We start from the raw sequence: 15,378 nt of genomic DNA on the forward strand, positions 1-15,378 counted from the left end.
ATACAACATATGTAACAAGCATCATACAGTGGGTAATAAAACAAGCATAAGCAGGCTGCTAGGGGAAGGGCTGCAGGGGGGAGGTGAGGGCAGACCCCTTGTTTTAGCACAGCCCTAAAGTATTCCATGTGTATTTGCTGGAACCAATTGTTTGACAGTTGGGTAGCTATATTCTACTTTTTTCTCACTTGCCAATCCATTTTAAGAAATTGAGTCTGAATTTCTGTTTTTGGGTTTCATGCTGATGAGATCATGGTTTCAAAACACATATGTGTGAGCTGGCTTTACTCAACTTTATAGCCAAATTGTGTTCTCCTAACTTGGACCATTTGTTCCTGAAAAGCTTCCTGGTTTTGAAGAGAAACCTAAAAGGTAACCACATAAGCACACTTATATAGATAGATACGTGCACCTCCTTCACAAGCACATAAAAAATCCTTAGACCCTGTTAAATACAACCAATAGTGTCACCTTCATACTTGGAGAGTAGTACTTTTTTTTCAGATCAACATGAAGTTTTTTAAACTCACCTCTCCAAAGGAAAGTCCACTTGAAAGAACTCTATTCTGCAGACTTCCATTCAGAGGTACCATGATATGAACAGCATTAGCTCTTATTAGCATTTTCTAAGAGTAGATTGCAAGAGTGTTTTCAGGGAGAGACTGACAGAAACACCTGACTGAAGGTTTGCTGCACAGTCCAACTTTTAGGTGGGTCTGAGGCTGCAGAAGGTCTCCCCTTTCACCTTTAAGATTATGCACATCTACTCCAAATTCTTGTAACAAAAAAGATCACTGTTTCCTGCCTTCTTCCTCCGTTTCCTCCATAGCAAATGATTTCCTAGCATGTCTCTGAAGATCTGTCAGCTCTATTTTATCTTGATTTTGCCATCAGTCACAGTATCTCTGTAAGGGGAGACAGCTTCATTTAATAGATATGGAAGCAGAGGCCACCTGAGGTTAAGTGTTTTGTCCAAATTGCACGTGAAGTACGTGCAGGACCTAAAGCTGAATACAGCAGCCGGCATCTTTCTGCAAATAAGAGGCAGGCTGGAGAATCCAGAACTTCTAAGCTTTGTCTTCCATTGGTATGATTTTGGATTAGGAGAGTATATTTGTATGTCATTGTTTGAGTTCAGAGATTGTTCTGAATTCAGATTTGTATCTTAAGTACCTAGCAGTGTGCTGGACACAGGATAGGTACTTGATAATTCCATGTGGGATCAATGAAAGGATACCAGGAACATCCTTTGCCTGGCAGAAGACAGTGGCATTTTTATTTCCAACCACAGTGGTGCTGATTAATCTCAATTCTCCATTCTGCCACCCCATCACCCCCACCAATGCCTGAAATCCCCCTATTTTTAATAAATACATTTACAACAAGCAATGGTCTTTACCTGAAGCTGCATAGAGGGAGGAGCAAAGATTAGGCAGTAGAACTGGATTTCAATCTTTGGGCGTCTTTTGTACCTTCTTCATGCCTCAACTTGAGGCTAAAAGCAAACACAGCTGCTACCACTATCCCAAAGACTACTGGTGTTTATTAGGCACTTACCTCACACCAGGGAATGTGTTGGGGCGGGGGGGGGTCTTACAGGCATCATTACATACACTCTGCAGAACACAACTGGGAGGCAGGTCTTATCTCCATCTTACATTGGCTCAGAGACATTGAGTCTCCTGTCTGATGTCACACAGCCAGTCAGGCAGAGCTGGAACAGGGGGGGAATGACTGTTGTGAGAACTTGATGGCTAGCCCTCCATCAACAGCAGCTCCTAAGATGACGGCGATGATCGCAGTCCTTGGGGTGTGTAGCACAGTGGGTGCACAGCATTTCAGTATGGGTAGGTTTGTGAGATCAATTCCCTCCCTCAGAATAAAGACAGTCAGTGTAAAACTCTCTCTGCCTGAGGGGGAGAAAACTCAAGGATGTTAGGGAGTGAGGATGTAGGAAGTGATCACATTACTCCAAAATTAAAACTGTCCTTTTGAGAATGTACTCCTCAACATTCAGCTGTGGGGGCGTGTGCGAGCGGGAAAGAGGAAACAGAGGCTAAGACACATTTTCTCAATTCCACAATTTACCCATGGCGTCTTGATGTGCTATAGGCTTGAATATTACAAAGAACAGGATGGAACGCTGTTCCTTGATCTTCCCTTAGGAGAAATCTGTTGCTGTATGTTCAGCTTTCAGGCCGAGTGTAGCATCCACTTGTTTCAGCAGAGAGCTGCCAGAAGAGAATAATAACACCAGCAGTGTTATCTGCTGACACCAAGGACAGGAGCACACTTACAGCCTCGACTTGGCGTCATGCCTCGTGTTAAGGCGCCCAGCAGCCTGGCGCACTGACAGTCTCCCTGGGACACGCCGGCTTGCTCCAGTGCTATTTAAATCTCTCTATATGGTGTATTGCTTGATTTCCTTCAAGCCTACTCTCTCTCTAATCTCACTTCTCATTTGTTTGCATCCCTAAGAAACGAATGAGAAAGAGTATGATATAGATGATGTTAACCTGGGATACACAGACCCAAACATGAATGGGCTTTGGGCCAATCTTGAACCAAACCCCTGACCTCTCAAAGGTTGAGAGAGAGGCCCAGACCCTCTTGATTTCTAGAGGCTCCAGGAAGATTAAAAAGTAACTATACCAAAAAAGTGGGCTAACAAAATAGTTGTTTATTTTTAAGCAGCTTGCTATAATAAATTAACATTTTCAGCACAAGGAGCATAAAGCTATACAACTTTGCAAAAAGCACAGTTATGTACAATGTTTATTAAAAGATGCAAATTTGGAATGCATTTTGGGTGGTTATAGCCCAGCCATTGGTCACAAGATTAGAGGCATCTGGTGAATGTTTTATTTTTTCAACTTTCAGAGTGTGTTTCTGTGAGAGATTTGTAATTTCATTTCAAAAAGAAGGTTCATAGTCAAAATTCGAGGGGATGTGAGTCCTTGGCCGTGTGGTCCCCCTGATTCCTCTCTTTAGCTCAGCCCTTCCAAGAGGCTCTATTCCTGACGCTGATGGCAAACTTGTGCTTCTGAGTTCATTTTCTAGATTTCACAGATTCTCTAAGCAGTCCATTCTCCAAAAAAAAAAAAAAAGGTTAAAAACTTCTTGTCTCAAAAATAGACTATGGAAACAAGACCAATGAAGAGAACTCCTCATTTGTGAAATACAGAATACTCTTCTTTTAAATGGTATATAATCTTATAGCCTTGCAATTTAACTTAAAATTGCAAAAGCCCTTTAAATTGACCTCCTTTTTTTTTTTTTTCAAATGTGTGGTGATCTTGAAATTCTTGTTTTATTTGCCTCTTTTCCATCCCTATTCTAGAATCTGTAAGGTTAAAAACAGGCCATTGATCATCCTGAACGGGCAGTGGTCTGAACCCCACTCTGCGCCTCCAAAGCTGTGTCACCCTGTGGAAGCACTTTCCCTTTCTGGTCCTCAATTTCGGTATCTCTAAGATGAGATGATGATTTCCATTTCTCTAGTTCCTTCTAGCTTAAAAAAAACCTATGCTTTTTCTTGCTCGTATTCTCCACCTCCTGCCAAACTGCTTATGGAATATTTTAATACCCAATCTCAAAAGCTGCTGCCATTGTGTACAGGCCTACTCGGTTAGACATAAAACATTTGATTACTTTTAACTACAATTGAACCCAGTCCTTAATAGGCATACATGCAGACTTATTTTTCCCTTGACCTGGTGGCAACTAAATGTTTATTTTGTCATCATGCTGAACAGTGCATGTCTGTGTAATACTCAAACCGCTATAAAAACTAAAAGAAAAAATCTGACTTTTGGAGCACGTAAATTGTCTGCCCTGATAGCTTAGGGACGGTAGATGGCGATGTAAGTGCATCAAATAATAAACATTTCCTTGATTGGTCTAGCATTAAAATCCCAATGATTGAGGCCAGCACAGGTTAATACATTAGTTAAAGAAACAGAGTCAAATATAAGCAGGTGTTAGATTGTTACCTAATACCTTGAATGTGTTCAGTAGCCTGATATTTACAAAAAGAAAAGACTGTTTAAACCAGAAATTAATTTATCCTAATGCTGAGTCTCTCTTCAAAGTAATTCTTGGGGCAAGAGTTGGCAATAAACACATGTATCCCATAAAATGTATCTGATTTATACTTTTCTCTCCATTTTTGGTTTTGTTTTTTAAAGTAGCAGTTGTTTGGAACGGAGTGTGCCTCACATGTATTATTCATAGATGAAGTACTTTATTCTTAATAGGAATATAAGTCCTAAGACACAGGCATTTTATGGGGGAAATGGCCGGCTTACTGTAAGCTGTTGGCTGGGCCATTATTGACTGGCAGGATCAACTGGAAGCACTTTGTTAGTGGATTAGGTTGCCCTGGAAATGCCTGCCTGAAACACTAATGATGCACTTAAGGGAGCCCTCTGGGACAGGAGTAAAACGTCTCTTGCAGGCGTGTCTTCCACGAGTCCTCCCGGGATGAATTAGGAGGGGGTGGGGCACATCCAAAGAGATGCTGGGAAGGAAGAAGCCCCAGGAAAAGCTTGCAGGTAAACCATCTCTTACAGGTAAGCCAAGATAATGACATCCTGATGTCAACTGGGGACTTTCTGAGGGTACCAGCACTTCACATATTCTTTTAAAAGAGCATCATTAATTCCAGAGAGACTTTATTTATTTATTTATTTATTTGCTGGAGGTGGGGGTGGCAGAGGAATGGAGAAAGAGGAAAGAGGAGGGCATTTGAGAGAACAGGGTTTCATCTCCTTGAATTAAGGACAAAACGTCACTTTGTAGATTGCACATTGGGGTCATTCGATGTGCTTTTTTAAAAAAACAAGCCTTAGAGGGGAAATTTGCCTTTCAGCAGAAAGTGAGTGCTCATACAAAGGGTTTGTTTGTAGACTCTGCAAATGAAAAATCACTTGCAATTTATCTCACCATTGGATTGGGGGGGTATTTCTGGGGTACAGTGGTGACAGTCTAAAGAGCAGGAGAAAAGGCGAAGCAAAGGCCCTCGGAAACTCCAGACTCGCGGCCAGAGGCGGGAGGGAAGCAGCTGCGCAGCGCTGCGCCCCGCCCCGAGCCCCGAGCGCCCGGGAGCCGCGTGCCCACGGCCGGAGCGCGGCGTCCCCGTGCCGCCCCGGCGACCTGTCACCGCGGAGGACGTGCCTCGGGGCTGCCTCCGCGCTCTCCAGGCCGTATTCCTTTAAGATGATGTAATAGTCGTTTCCCTGGATGGTTGCTGCCTGCACTGCCGAAACAACAGCCGCCGAACTGCGCTGGGCGCTGGGGAGCCGAGCAGCTCCGCCGCCCGCCGGACGAGCCCGAGCCCCCGCCTGGCCGGAGCATGGGAGCCCGTCCGCCCTCGCCGGCCGGGGGGCGGCGACCTGGGGCCCCAGCAGGGACCACCGTCTCTCTTTCTGCTTCTGGGCTTTGTGACAAGCTTCCAAGTCCCGGTACCTCTTGCAACTCTCTTCTGTTTTAAGGATTCCTTCTATAGGTTGGATAGGTGTGTGTATATATATATATATATATTTTTTTTTTTTTTCCTGGAGAAGCTTTAGTTGAATATTTTTCTCTGCTTTGCTTCTTCAGTCCAACCACTCACTACTCACACGATTTAACTTTATTGTGACTTGTGTTAACTTGAGATTGGGAATGAATATATACATACATATATACACACAAATACATATTTATATACATATATATCTGATGATTATTTTCTGAGAGCACATCTCTCTGGCACTTTTCATTGATACCTCTGTCCTTTACCTCTTCGGGATCTGACAAGCTTCAGACTCTGGCTGTGGATACTGACTGCTCTATAAATGGGTATTTCTTCAAAAAACTGGGTTTCCAGCATTCACTTAAGGTAAGTTCTGGGGCTTCTTGCTTTTCCCTTCCAGCTGAAAAAAAAGAAAAAATCCCCTTTTAGAAGTTGAAAATCGCATATTTCCTTTTAATGCAGAAATGCAAATAGCAATGCTTTTAATACTAATAGCTGGAGACAGACTGTATACATAAACATGTAGACACAAAATAGCATGAGAGAAGCTAGGATTTAGTTGAAGAATGGCTGAAATCAGTAATTCCAGGGCTGCTTATGTAAAATAATCTGTCTCTTCCTCCCTCCTTTCTTCCCCCCTCCCTCTCCCTCCCTCTCCTCTTTCCAGCAGTCTCTCTTTTTCTGACTCATGCTGGGTTTGAGGAAATAATTTCTCACTTTTCCTTCAGAGAGACCTCTGAGTAACCGGGGACTTGGCCTGCCTTGCCTACCGAGTGTGGGGGAAGATGGGATGGACAGGAGGTGATTCTGTTCCGTGAAGTAATCGCTCATCACCAGCTGGGGGTTAAACTACTTTTGCAGCATCACTTCACCTGTGGACTCTTCTGAATTTTGCTTTCTTGGGGAAAAGAACTGGGGTAAGAGGAGGTCATTTTTAACAAGTTGGCACCCTTCTCCTTCCCTTACAAGTTGGTGCAGAGGATAAAGCTGTGACTGTTGGATTACACCTTCACCTCAAAACAGGAGAAGAAAAAGAAGAAAAGGACCATGGCTCTGAGTGGAAACTGTAGTCGTTATTATCCTCGAGAACAGGGCGCCGCAGTTCCCAGCTCCTTCCCCGAGGTCGTGGAGCTGAATGTTGGGGGTCAAGTGTATTTCACTCGCCATTCCACATTAATAAGCATCCCTCATTCCCTCCTGTGGAAAATGTTTTCCCCAAAGAGAGAAACAGCTAACGATCTAGCCAAGGACTCCAAGGGAAGGTTTTTCATTGACAGAGATGGATTCTTGTTCCGTTATATTCTGGACTTTCTCAGGGACAGGCAGGTGGTCCTACCTGATCACTTCCCAGAAAGGGGGAGACTGAAAAGGGAAGCTGAGTACTTCCAGCTCCCAGACTTGGTCAAACTCCTGACCCCTGAGGAAATCAAGCAAAGCCCAGACGAATTCTACCACAGTGACTTTGAAGATGCCTCCCAAGGAAGCGACCCGAGAATCTGCCCTCCGGCTTCCCTGCTCCCTGCTGACCGCAAGTGGGGCTTCATTACCGTGGGCTACAGGGGGTCCTGCACCACAGGCAGGGAGGGGCAGGCAGATGCCAAGTTTCGGAGAGTTCCCCGGATTTTGGTTTGTGGAAGGATTTCCCTGGCAAAGGAGGTCTTTGGAGAAACTTTGAATGAGAGCAGAGACCCTGACCGAGCCCCAGAAAGATACACCTCCAGATTTTATCTCAAATTCAAGCATCTGGAAAGGGCTTTCGACATGCTGTCAGAGTGTGGGTTCCACATGGTGGCCTGTAACTCCTCGGTGACGGCGTCTTTCGTGAACCAGTACACAGAAGACAGAGTGTGGTCGAGCTACACCGAGTACGTCTTCTACCGTAAGTACAAGGGCTTCTTTTTATTTTTCATGTGTATTGGTTCTCTTCGCAGATGTAGAGTCTGTATGTTTAGTCAACGTCTAAGGAATACTATCTGGTGATTTTTTTTTTAAATAAACTCTTGAGGTATGAGGAGAGCATTAAGAGGCTGTAATTTGGCACTCATGTCTTACCTAAGGCAACTTTTGTCCTTTTGTCCAGCGAAGCCACAGAATAGTCAAAGGCTTCAAAAATCGCAAGATGCACAGGACATTGCTAGAGGTACTATGTGAAATGGAAACAGATATGTGTGTCTGTTGGCCGGCTGTGAACTGTGAGGATAAGGTGACTGGGACTTGGCTGTGGGACCGCGGGAGGGTGGTGGTGGACTCACAGCAGGTGAAGAGCTGCTATTCTTTTATCTGAACTTTACGATCTGTTCAGCCGGTTGCTGAAGACTTGCATTTATCAGGAGGTTTGAAAACACAAATGGACATTGCACTGAATGATGTGGCCTTGGCTAGATGGCAGTATAGACTGATGAAAGACCCCCCTTCCTTCCACTACGCCCCCAGTCTGAAATTTGCTTTTATAGGCTTTACAAATCTGCTATTTGATTCTTTGGCCTTTTGTACAGAGACTTGAGTTGTGCTGCAATCTTAATTAAGCTGAGCCTTATTTGAGAGCAGGCTAAAAGGAACTAGATCCTTGAGAACTGTCAATCATGCGCAGACACCTTCAGACAGCTTAGGTGATAAAATTATTGACGTAAAAGGAAACTGGAGGAAATAAAAAAGGAAACAATTGAACTGAAGTTTTTTAAGTAAGAGTTTCTTAAAGGTCAGTCCATGTGCTTAAATGATGACATAATGGTACAGATTGCCTTGTTTTACAAAATGGCATTATTCTAAATAAGCTATAAGCCATTGCTCTCTAATGGGAGAACAATAAATCAGCCTGTTAAGTTCAGTGCTTGTTTAACCACTGATTTTCAACTGGGCTGGGAGCGGGATGAAGTGAACTCCATGAGAATTATGTTTTTAGTGTTAACGTTTGATTTCCTCCATTCTTAGTTTAAGGCAAATCCCTAAGTTTGGGGGGTTGAAATGTCTAAATTTCTTGAAGCATGAAGGTATGACTGAATTCCTTGAACTGATTTTTGCCTATTGTTGTATTTGTTTGGAGATGGTGCTGGGAACCTTGGTGGAGAGGCCAGCGGGAAGCCGAGTTCTGGTTTAACACATTTGATTTGGAGAAGTGAAGACACATGGATTGTATAGGAAGGACAGCTGAGAAACACAATACAATCAGCTGTCAGTTCAGGAGGGTAGCTTTTGATGTGTATGTAATGACAAGCATCATTTGGTCCAAGAGCCCTGTCCATGGCCTTCATCTGTGTCTTCCTCTGGGCTGGAGTCAGTTACCAGATACTGCTTTCTTCCTTCTGGTGAATTTCCCACTAGTGTAGAGATAAGACTCCAGCTTTTTAGCTTTCTATAACTGAGTCTGACATTATCTATGATTCTGTAGAACAATTATCTTATAACCTTTTGTAAAAATGCAACTTGGAGAGAGTTAAAGTAGAGATTGGTGATGTTTACCTTGTTCTCTAATTTCTAATATTTGAAAACAGCATTTTAAGAAGCTTCAAATAACTGAAAACATATACCAGCCATCTCCTCTCCAACACATTCGATTTCTAATTGCTTGCTCACATAAATGAGACCCAGAACCTGAAATCTATTTGCCTACTAGCCCATTGGCATTTCTGTGTTCATCTAAGGCTCATCTGTCTAACACTATGTCCTCTTTAGATTGCGCTGGACAGACTCAGTTTTCCTGATATAACTGTTGGGATTTTTGTTTTGTTTTGTTTCCCTTTGTGAGATTGCTGAGAGGTTGCCTAGGAGCAGTTTGCTCTCCGTCACGCTAGGTAGGGACAGGCTAGCACAGACACACGGCAGCTTCCTATTGCACAGCATGCACATTGGCTATGTATGCTATACCGCCCCTTTCGTACCTGACATGCAGAGCAAAATGTGAACTCTCTTAGCACCACTGAAACTGACAGCTGGCTCTCTGGCGCGCATAACCGCTTCCCTGCAGCCGCTTAGCCATCATCATTTAATTAGAAGCTGCCAACTGTGCCTACATAAGCATTAATTCATCAAGCTGTTGTGCCCAGAATTCATGGGCCGAAAGCATGGGAAGTGCTCTAGAGCAGAGAGTGGACTGTAGGCAAAGACGCTCCGCGGCGAGCTCGGGTCCTGCGAGCGCCGCCCAGCCCCGCCGAACGCAGCCCAGGCGCGCCCTGCGGACGCCTCGGAGCTCCGGGGCCGTCCCCTGCCTGCTCCGGGGGGACCGACTCCTCCCACGGGGCCCGAGACTCCGCCCCCGGGGGCCGCCCCCTGTCTGCTCCCGGGACTCGCGACTCCCCCCGGGGCTTCGACCCCTCCCCCGCGGCCCTCGCCCCCGCCCCCGCGCCCCCCCCGACTCCCCCCGGGGCTTCGGCTCCTCCCCCGCGGCCCTCGACTCCTCCCCCGCGGCCCGCGACTCCGCCCCCGGGGCTTCGGCTCCTCCCCCGCGACCCTCGACTCCTCCCCCGGGGCCCGCATCCGCAGCCCGCCGACCGACCACCACAGAGGGGCTCTTTGCAGGGGAACTCAGCTCCCTCCACTTCCTCCTCAGGAAGTTAAACATTATACATATAATAGATAGTGAACATATACATCACATATATATTATATATATGTAATATATGTATGTAGTGACAGACTCTTTAGAGGAACTAACTCCAAACGATGAGACTGTAATAATTACCCAGGGATACTGCGGAGTCACTTTGTCAGGATCCAGATCACAGGAAAAAATCAACAGCCGGAAAGTAATACATCGCCTTTGGTGGCTGACAGGCATGGGGAGAGACCTTTTCCGCCCCTTGCCAAATTTCCTTGCAAGTTCTCCAAGGGGAAATGGGAAGTTTCCAGATCTCCCTGTCCATTATTAACAGGTTAGATGGTCGCCTCATTTGACCTTCCTGTAGGCCTAGAATTGATGGTGAACATCTGGTAGTTCTGGCTGAGGGTTTAGCTCATGTAGAACTACGAACTGATGATGTCAGCAGGTGTTTGTATGTGCTCAGGAGTCTGGTAAGAGATGCATTTGTCTACTTTGATTATGCACCCAAATGTATGTGAGATCCTGTGGATTATGATTCACTTATCAGCAACCAAGAAAATGTGAGTGATACAGGAATACAGAAATGTATCCCAGAATTGCCTCACAGAGTACTTTTAGATAGGTTTTAACTTAAAACAATGAGAAAGTAAATTTCTTGCTTGCACACCCAAATGATTACCTCTCTTTTCTCTTCAAGCATAATACAGAAGGCAGTATCATAAACATCAGGGAATGCCTTCTTGATTCTCCTCAAAAGGGGAGCTATGTAATTTGGAAAAGAGGAGTCTTGGTTTTGAACCAGATACTCAATCGCCATTCACATCACTTGATAAACAAAATCACAAGTGCATGGAAATAAATGAACCTCTTATATGGAGCCATCTTCCCATGCCCGAGAGAGTGGGGAGATGGTTCTTGGTTGGAGAGAATTATGAACATTTCCTTAATCCTATTCATGAGTGAGTTACTTCAGACAAATGCCTGAAAGCACTCAGATTCAAAGGAATTTGCCTCAAGTAAAATCATGCTAACATGACCACAAGTAGGGAGTTTAATTCTCAGGATGCGTACTCCAAAAACAACACTCGGAATTCAGTACGTTATAGCTCGAGACGCGGATTCATCACCTTTCCAACAAATTGCTGCTTGTAGGTGCATTTTAATCTTTCATCTCTCTACTTCATTTCCTTAAATTTAAAAGGTTGTTTCCACAAAAGCCTCTAAGTTGATCTATGTACACAGTATATATCTAAGGGGCTGTTACTGAAAAAGGCGTGTCAGAGAATAGTAGGTCAGGAAATGATTTCTTAGAATTCAGCTGCATGACCTTGTATTGGGAAGGAATATGGGGTGAAAAACTTATTCAACGTTGACTTTAAAAGCTCCCAGAAGACATGAGCTCTTTACAAACCAGAATACTTAGGAGGCATAGTGTTACTTTTCTCAGGGCTTTTTGTACATAAGAAAACTTAATAGTTCTGGATTAGGTAACTGTGTTCCAAAGGGAGAGAGTTCTTAAGACTTGAGGCTTCTTAATTTGTGATTTAAAAACACATCACAGTCTAAGTATGAGGCTTCGTCCTGAACTCAGTTTAGGCCAGTGCCTGGGCAGATACTGGATGGTACTGGTGATGAGAGTGGGCAGGGGTGGTGGCTGTGATTTATTCTTGTCTCTTAAAATGCTGTGCTCAGAGCATTGGGCTCGATATGGCAATGATATAAACAGTGATGCAAACGTGTTAGCAAAATATTTTATGACACTTTCCACTTTCATGCCAAACAATATTTGTTACCTGGGTTCAATTCCTTCCTTGTATGAGGCATTTCTTCCTGGGTCCATGTCATCACTGAATGAATTTGGCAGAAAGACAAGTGTCAGTCTGTAGGCAGAAAGGGGAGGTCTCTGAGATTGCCCTGAAGCACCTCAATCTGTTCAAAATTAAACGTGACTAGAAAGAGAAGAACAAAGTGTTTCTGATGGTATAAAGAGGATTAGATCTTATCAAAAGAATTAGAAATGGAAATAGGCGAGAAAGTGCCACAAAGCTCCACTTGGACATGTCCAAACACCAACCATGGAGAGAAGAGACCATGCGTAGAATAAAGTGCCAATCCAAAATATAGAAAAACAGGTCTTTGGAAATTGATAGATGAATGCTCAGTTTCTGCATCATAACTGACTGTTGCTCTTTTTCTTTACTGTAGCTTTCCTCAAATATTGCATTTCTTGGCAAGTTGGCTAAAAAATTCAGTACAGAAATTTTCAAATTCATCCAAATGTGCAGACACCCAGCTCCCAAAATTGTATCATTTTAAGACCAATCTTGTTTCATATATATTCCTACCTACTTTCCCTTCTGTCTGTACAGGATTATTTTGAAGCAAATGTCAGATAGCGATCATTTCGTTCATCCACAAATAGTATACTATATGTTTCTAAAATAAAATGAATTAAGAAAAAACATAACAATATTATCACATGAAAAATTAATAATTCTTTAAGATTTTCCAATATTTGGGATTCAAACTTCTTTGATGTTCTTACAATATTTTCTTAAAGTTAGGTTTTTTGAGTTAAGAGTCAGATGAGGTCTCAATTCATTATCTTTGATTGCTACCTCTTTTCTGTTTCAAAATTTTAAAAATGCATATAATTTATATGTGGCGGAGCGGCAAAATGTTTATCTTAAATTACTTTTAATCTCTTCTTCTCTCCCTCCTTCCTTTTGTCTTTTTCTGTCTCTGTCTCTTTCTTTTTAAAAAGATTCGTTGGAAGGAACCAGGTTGTTCGTCATGTCGAATGTCCAGCGTTCTGGTCTTGCTGGTCCCTATCTGTGATCTGTGTCATTAATGTTTCTTTTCTCACCCTTGTTGTTTCTGTAAGTTTGTTAGATCTTGATTCTAGACTCTACAGCCTTGATCAGATTTAAGTTCAGTTTTTTTGGGAAGAAATCTTAAGGATGGCAAATCCATTTTTACTTTTCTTTGGCAGGCTGAAATGCTATATGCTGTGGACACAAGAGAAAGGCATCTTTTTATTGTTAAAGTTTTATCGTGTTTATCATATGGATGAATAGCAGTTGGGATCTATTGTCTCCATTGTCTGAGTTGATTCTGACGATAACGCAGATAATAAAAGAGGTCCCTGCTTCTCTGTACACTCACTCAAGAACCATCTAGTATTCCATTGCCGTTCTCATCATTAGCCTGGACTACCCTCAGGGGTGCCGTGTGCCCACCAAGATGTGCACTGGGGCCTGTTGATTGGGAGCAAGAATGATTTTGGGTGGGCAAAATCTTGGCTATTCTAATTCTGTATTCTTGGATTCTTTTCACTGTGTTGAAGCTCCACTGAACTCATCACCTGTGTTTCCAAATTCTTCTCTCCCTGTGTTCCTTAGCCCAGGCAGCGGCATTAGTAGTTATTCACTTGCCCAGGGAAGTAGGTAACCTGTGTAGCATCCCCGAGTCTTCCTTCTTCACAACCGCCCTCTGCTTTCTTCAACAAGTCCGATTGGTGCTTATCCTTCATCTCTCCCAAGTTCATCCATCTTTCCGTTTCCACGGACGCTGCTCTGGACCAGACCGCCAGCACTTATTCTGTTGTTTCCTAACCCCGGAGCTTCCTGGGTGTCATCTGCAGCCAGCCCCTTACATGGAAGGCAAAGACACACGATGTAACTCAGGGGTAAAATCCCAGGGCAAAATACCTGTGAAACTGCAATCAGCCAAAGCGAGAAATAAAGTGGGAGAAACCTGTTTATTGCTTACAAGCAGTGAGACACTTCTGCACACCTGTGTCTCTCCCGACCTGGCTTCAGGAGAAGGGACCCCACGGAACCTCTCAGGTCCAGATACGCCCTCGCTCACCCTTGTAATTACCTACTGATATGGAGATGGACTACTTCTCTCCACCCCTTGGAAACACCTATTGATATGGAGATGCACTAAAGCCAGGCGAGAGATTCTGCAAATATTGCAATTTTACCCCCATAGACCACTACGGATTGGTAGGTGGCAGGCTTAATAAGCAAGAGCGCTTACTTCCAAGGCTTGTCTCAGGCAGTCACAAGTTGCCCAGATCTCCACGCCCACCTGCCAGATCGTAAGTGTTCATGCAGTAGCTGGGTTCGGTCGTATGTCCCCTAAAGATGGCCTCCACACCGTGTCGCTGTCTCCAGGCAATGTCCTTGGTTAGCTTCCGGGAGGGGCGGGGGCAAGCAGAAGGTCATTCCAAGGAGCGGCGGGAGGTGAGAAGCCCCCAGTTGCTTGGGTCCAGCTCATGGGCCAGCTAGCAGTTATGTCCTCTCTGTGACCTCCCCCGATACCTTTTTAAACCAGTACAAAGAAATTTAAATTGTTCTCTCTACCCCACGTCCAGTGTTTCCCCCTTGGGTCTGTTTTCCCTGCTACAAACATGGTGAGATTTCTGAAATGCGCGTCTGACCAGGTTACTCCTCTGCGTCAAGTTCTTCATTGCCCCACAACTGCCCTTACAGTTAAATACAAACTCTTTCCTGTGAGTCACAGGCCTTCACGGAATGAGCTCTGCTTCCCTCTCCAGAACCTTCTGTTGGCCATCCTGCCCCTTGCATTCATGACTTAGCATTTTCAGTTCCCAAATGCGGTTCTACGCTTGCTTCTTCAGGTTTCAAGCTGATGTTCCCTCTGCCTGGAACTCTGCCTCTATCTGCTTTGATTCAGTGTCTCGGGTCCCCATCCTGAAGGTCACTTTCCTGGGAGGCCTTGGTCAGCCTATGTGTCCCATACGAGGCACCCCTTGTCTAGGCCCCATAAGATCCTGTTTTCCTTACCGTGTGGCATAAATACGGTATTCTACTTGCTTATTTAACTGTCTCTTTAACATCACCTGTAAACTCTGAGAAGCTAGGCACTGCGTCCCTCGTGGTCCCCACAATGCCTGGCATAGTGCCTGGCAAAACTGTAGATACTCCACAAATGTTTCTCAAAAGAGTGAAAAATATGTGCCTCCTGCAGAGTTCTGTCATGGTTGGAGATGCCACTGCCTTGAATAGAATCATGACATCATTTCTCAACAGAAGAGCAGGAGAGCGGTGAGGGTATGACGGCGCTTTAAGGAATAATCATGACATTTCCCGACTTCCAGGGAGTGTTCCAGGCACTAGGCTGAGCACTTTGCACACGAATTGGAATTCTCACCAAGAGATGTCCCGCTCTTAGCCCTGCCCTGAGATCCCAGCTCAAGGGAACTGAGAAAGGCACTCACGGCCCGAGGTCTCCTGGGGGGTCCCTTCGGCTGGTCCGCCCAGGCAGGAGCAGACTGAAGCTGGGCTGGGGCCGGGGC

General features: G+C 44.5%; 1 protein-coding gene across 2 annotated transcripts in view; it reads left to right on the top strand.

Annotated features, from left to right (window-relative positions):
* The first annotated feature begins 5,119 nt into the window (after nt 1–5,119).
* KCTD16 (potassium channel tetramerization domain containing 16) overlaps nt 5,120–15,378 on the top strand; it is a 237,527-nt gene continuing 227,268 nt past the window's right edge. The window contains exons 1-3 of one of the 2 annotated variants that reach the window (XM_073221895.1): nt 5,120–5,462; nt 5,801–5,881; nt 6,244–7,394. In XM_073221895.1, coding sequence (XP_073077996.1) covers nt 6,563–7,394 — 832 coding nt within the window. In that variant the 5' untranslated portion in view covers nt 5,120–5,462; nt 5,801–5,881; nt 6,244–6,562. Of the gene's footprint in view, nt 5,882–6,243; nt 7,395–15,378 lie in introns of both variants that reach the window. The other variant, XM_073221896.1, reaches the window with a different exon arrangement.

Source organism: Manis javanica, chromosome 14 (genome assembly GCF_040802235.1).
Source record: "Manis javanica isolate MJ-LG chromosome 14, MJ_LKY, whole genome shotgun sequence".
NCBI lineage: Eukaryota > Metazoa > Chordata > Mammalia > Pholidota > Manidae > Manis > Manis javanica.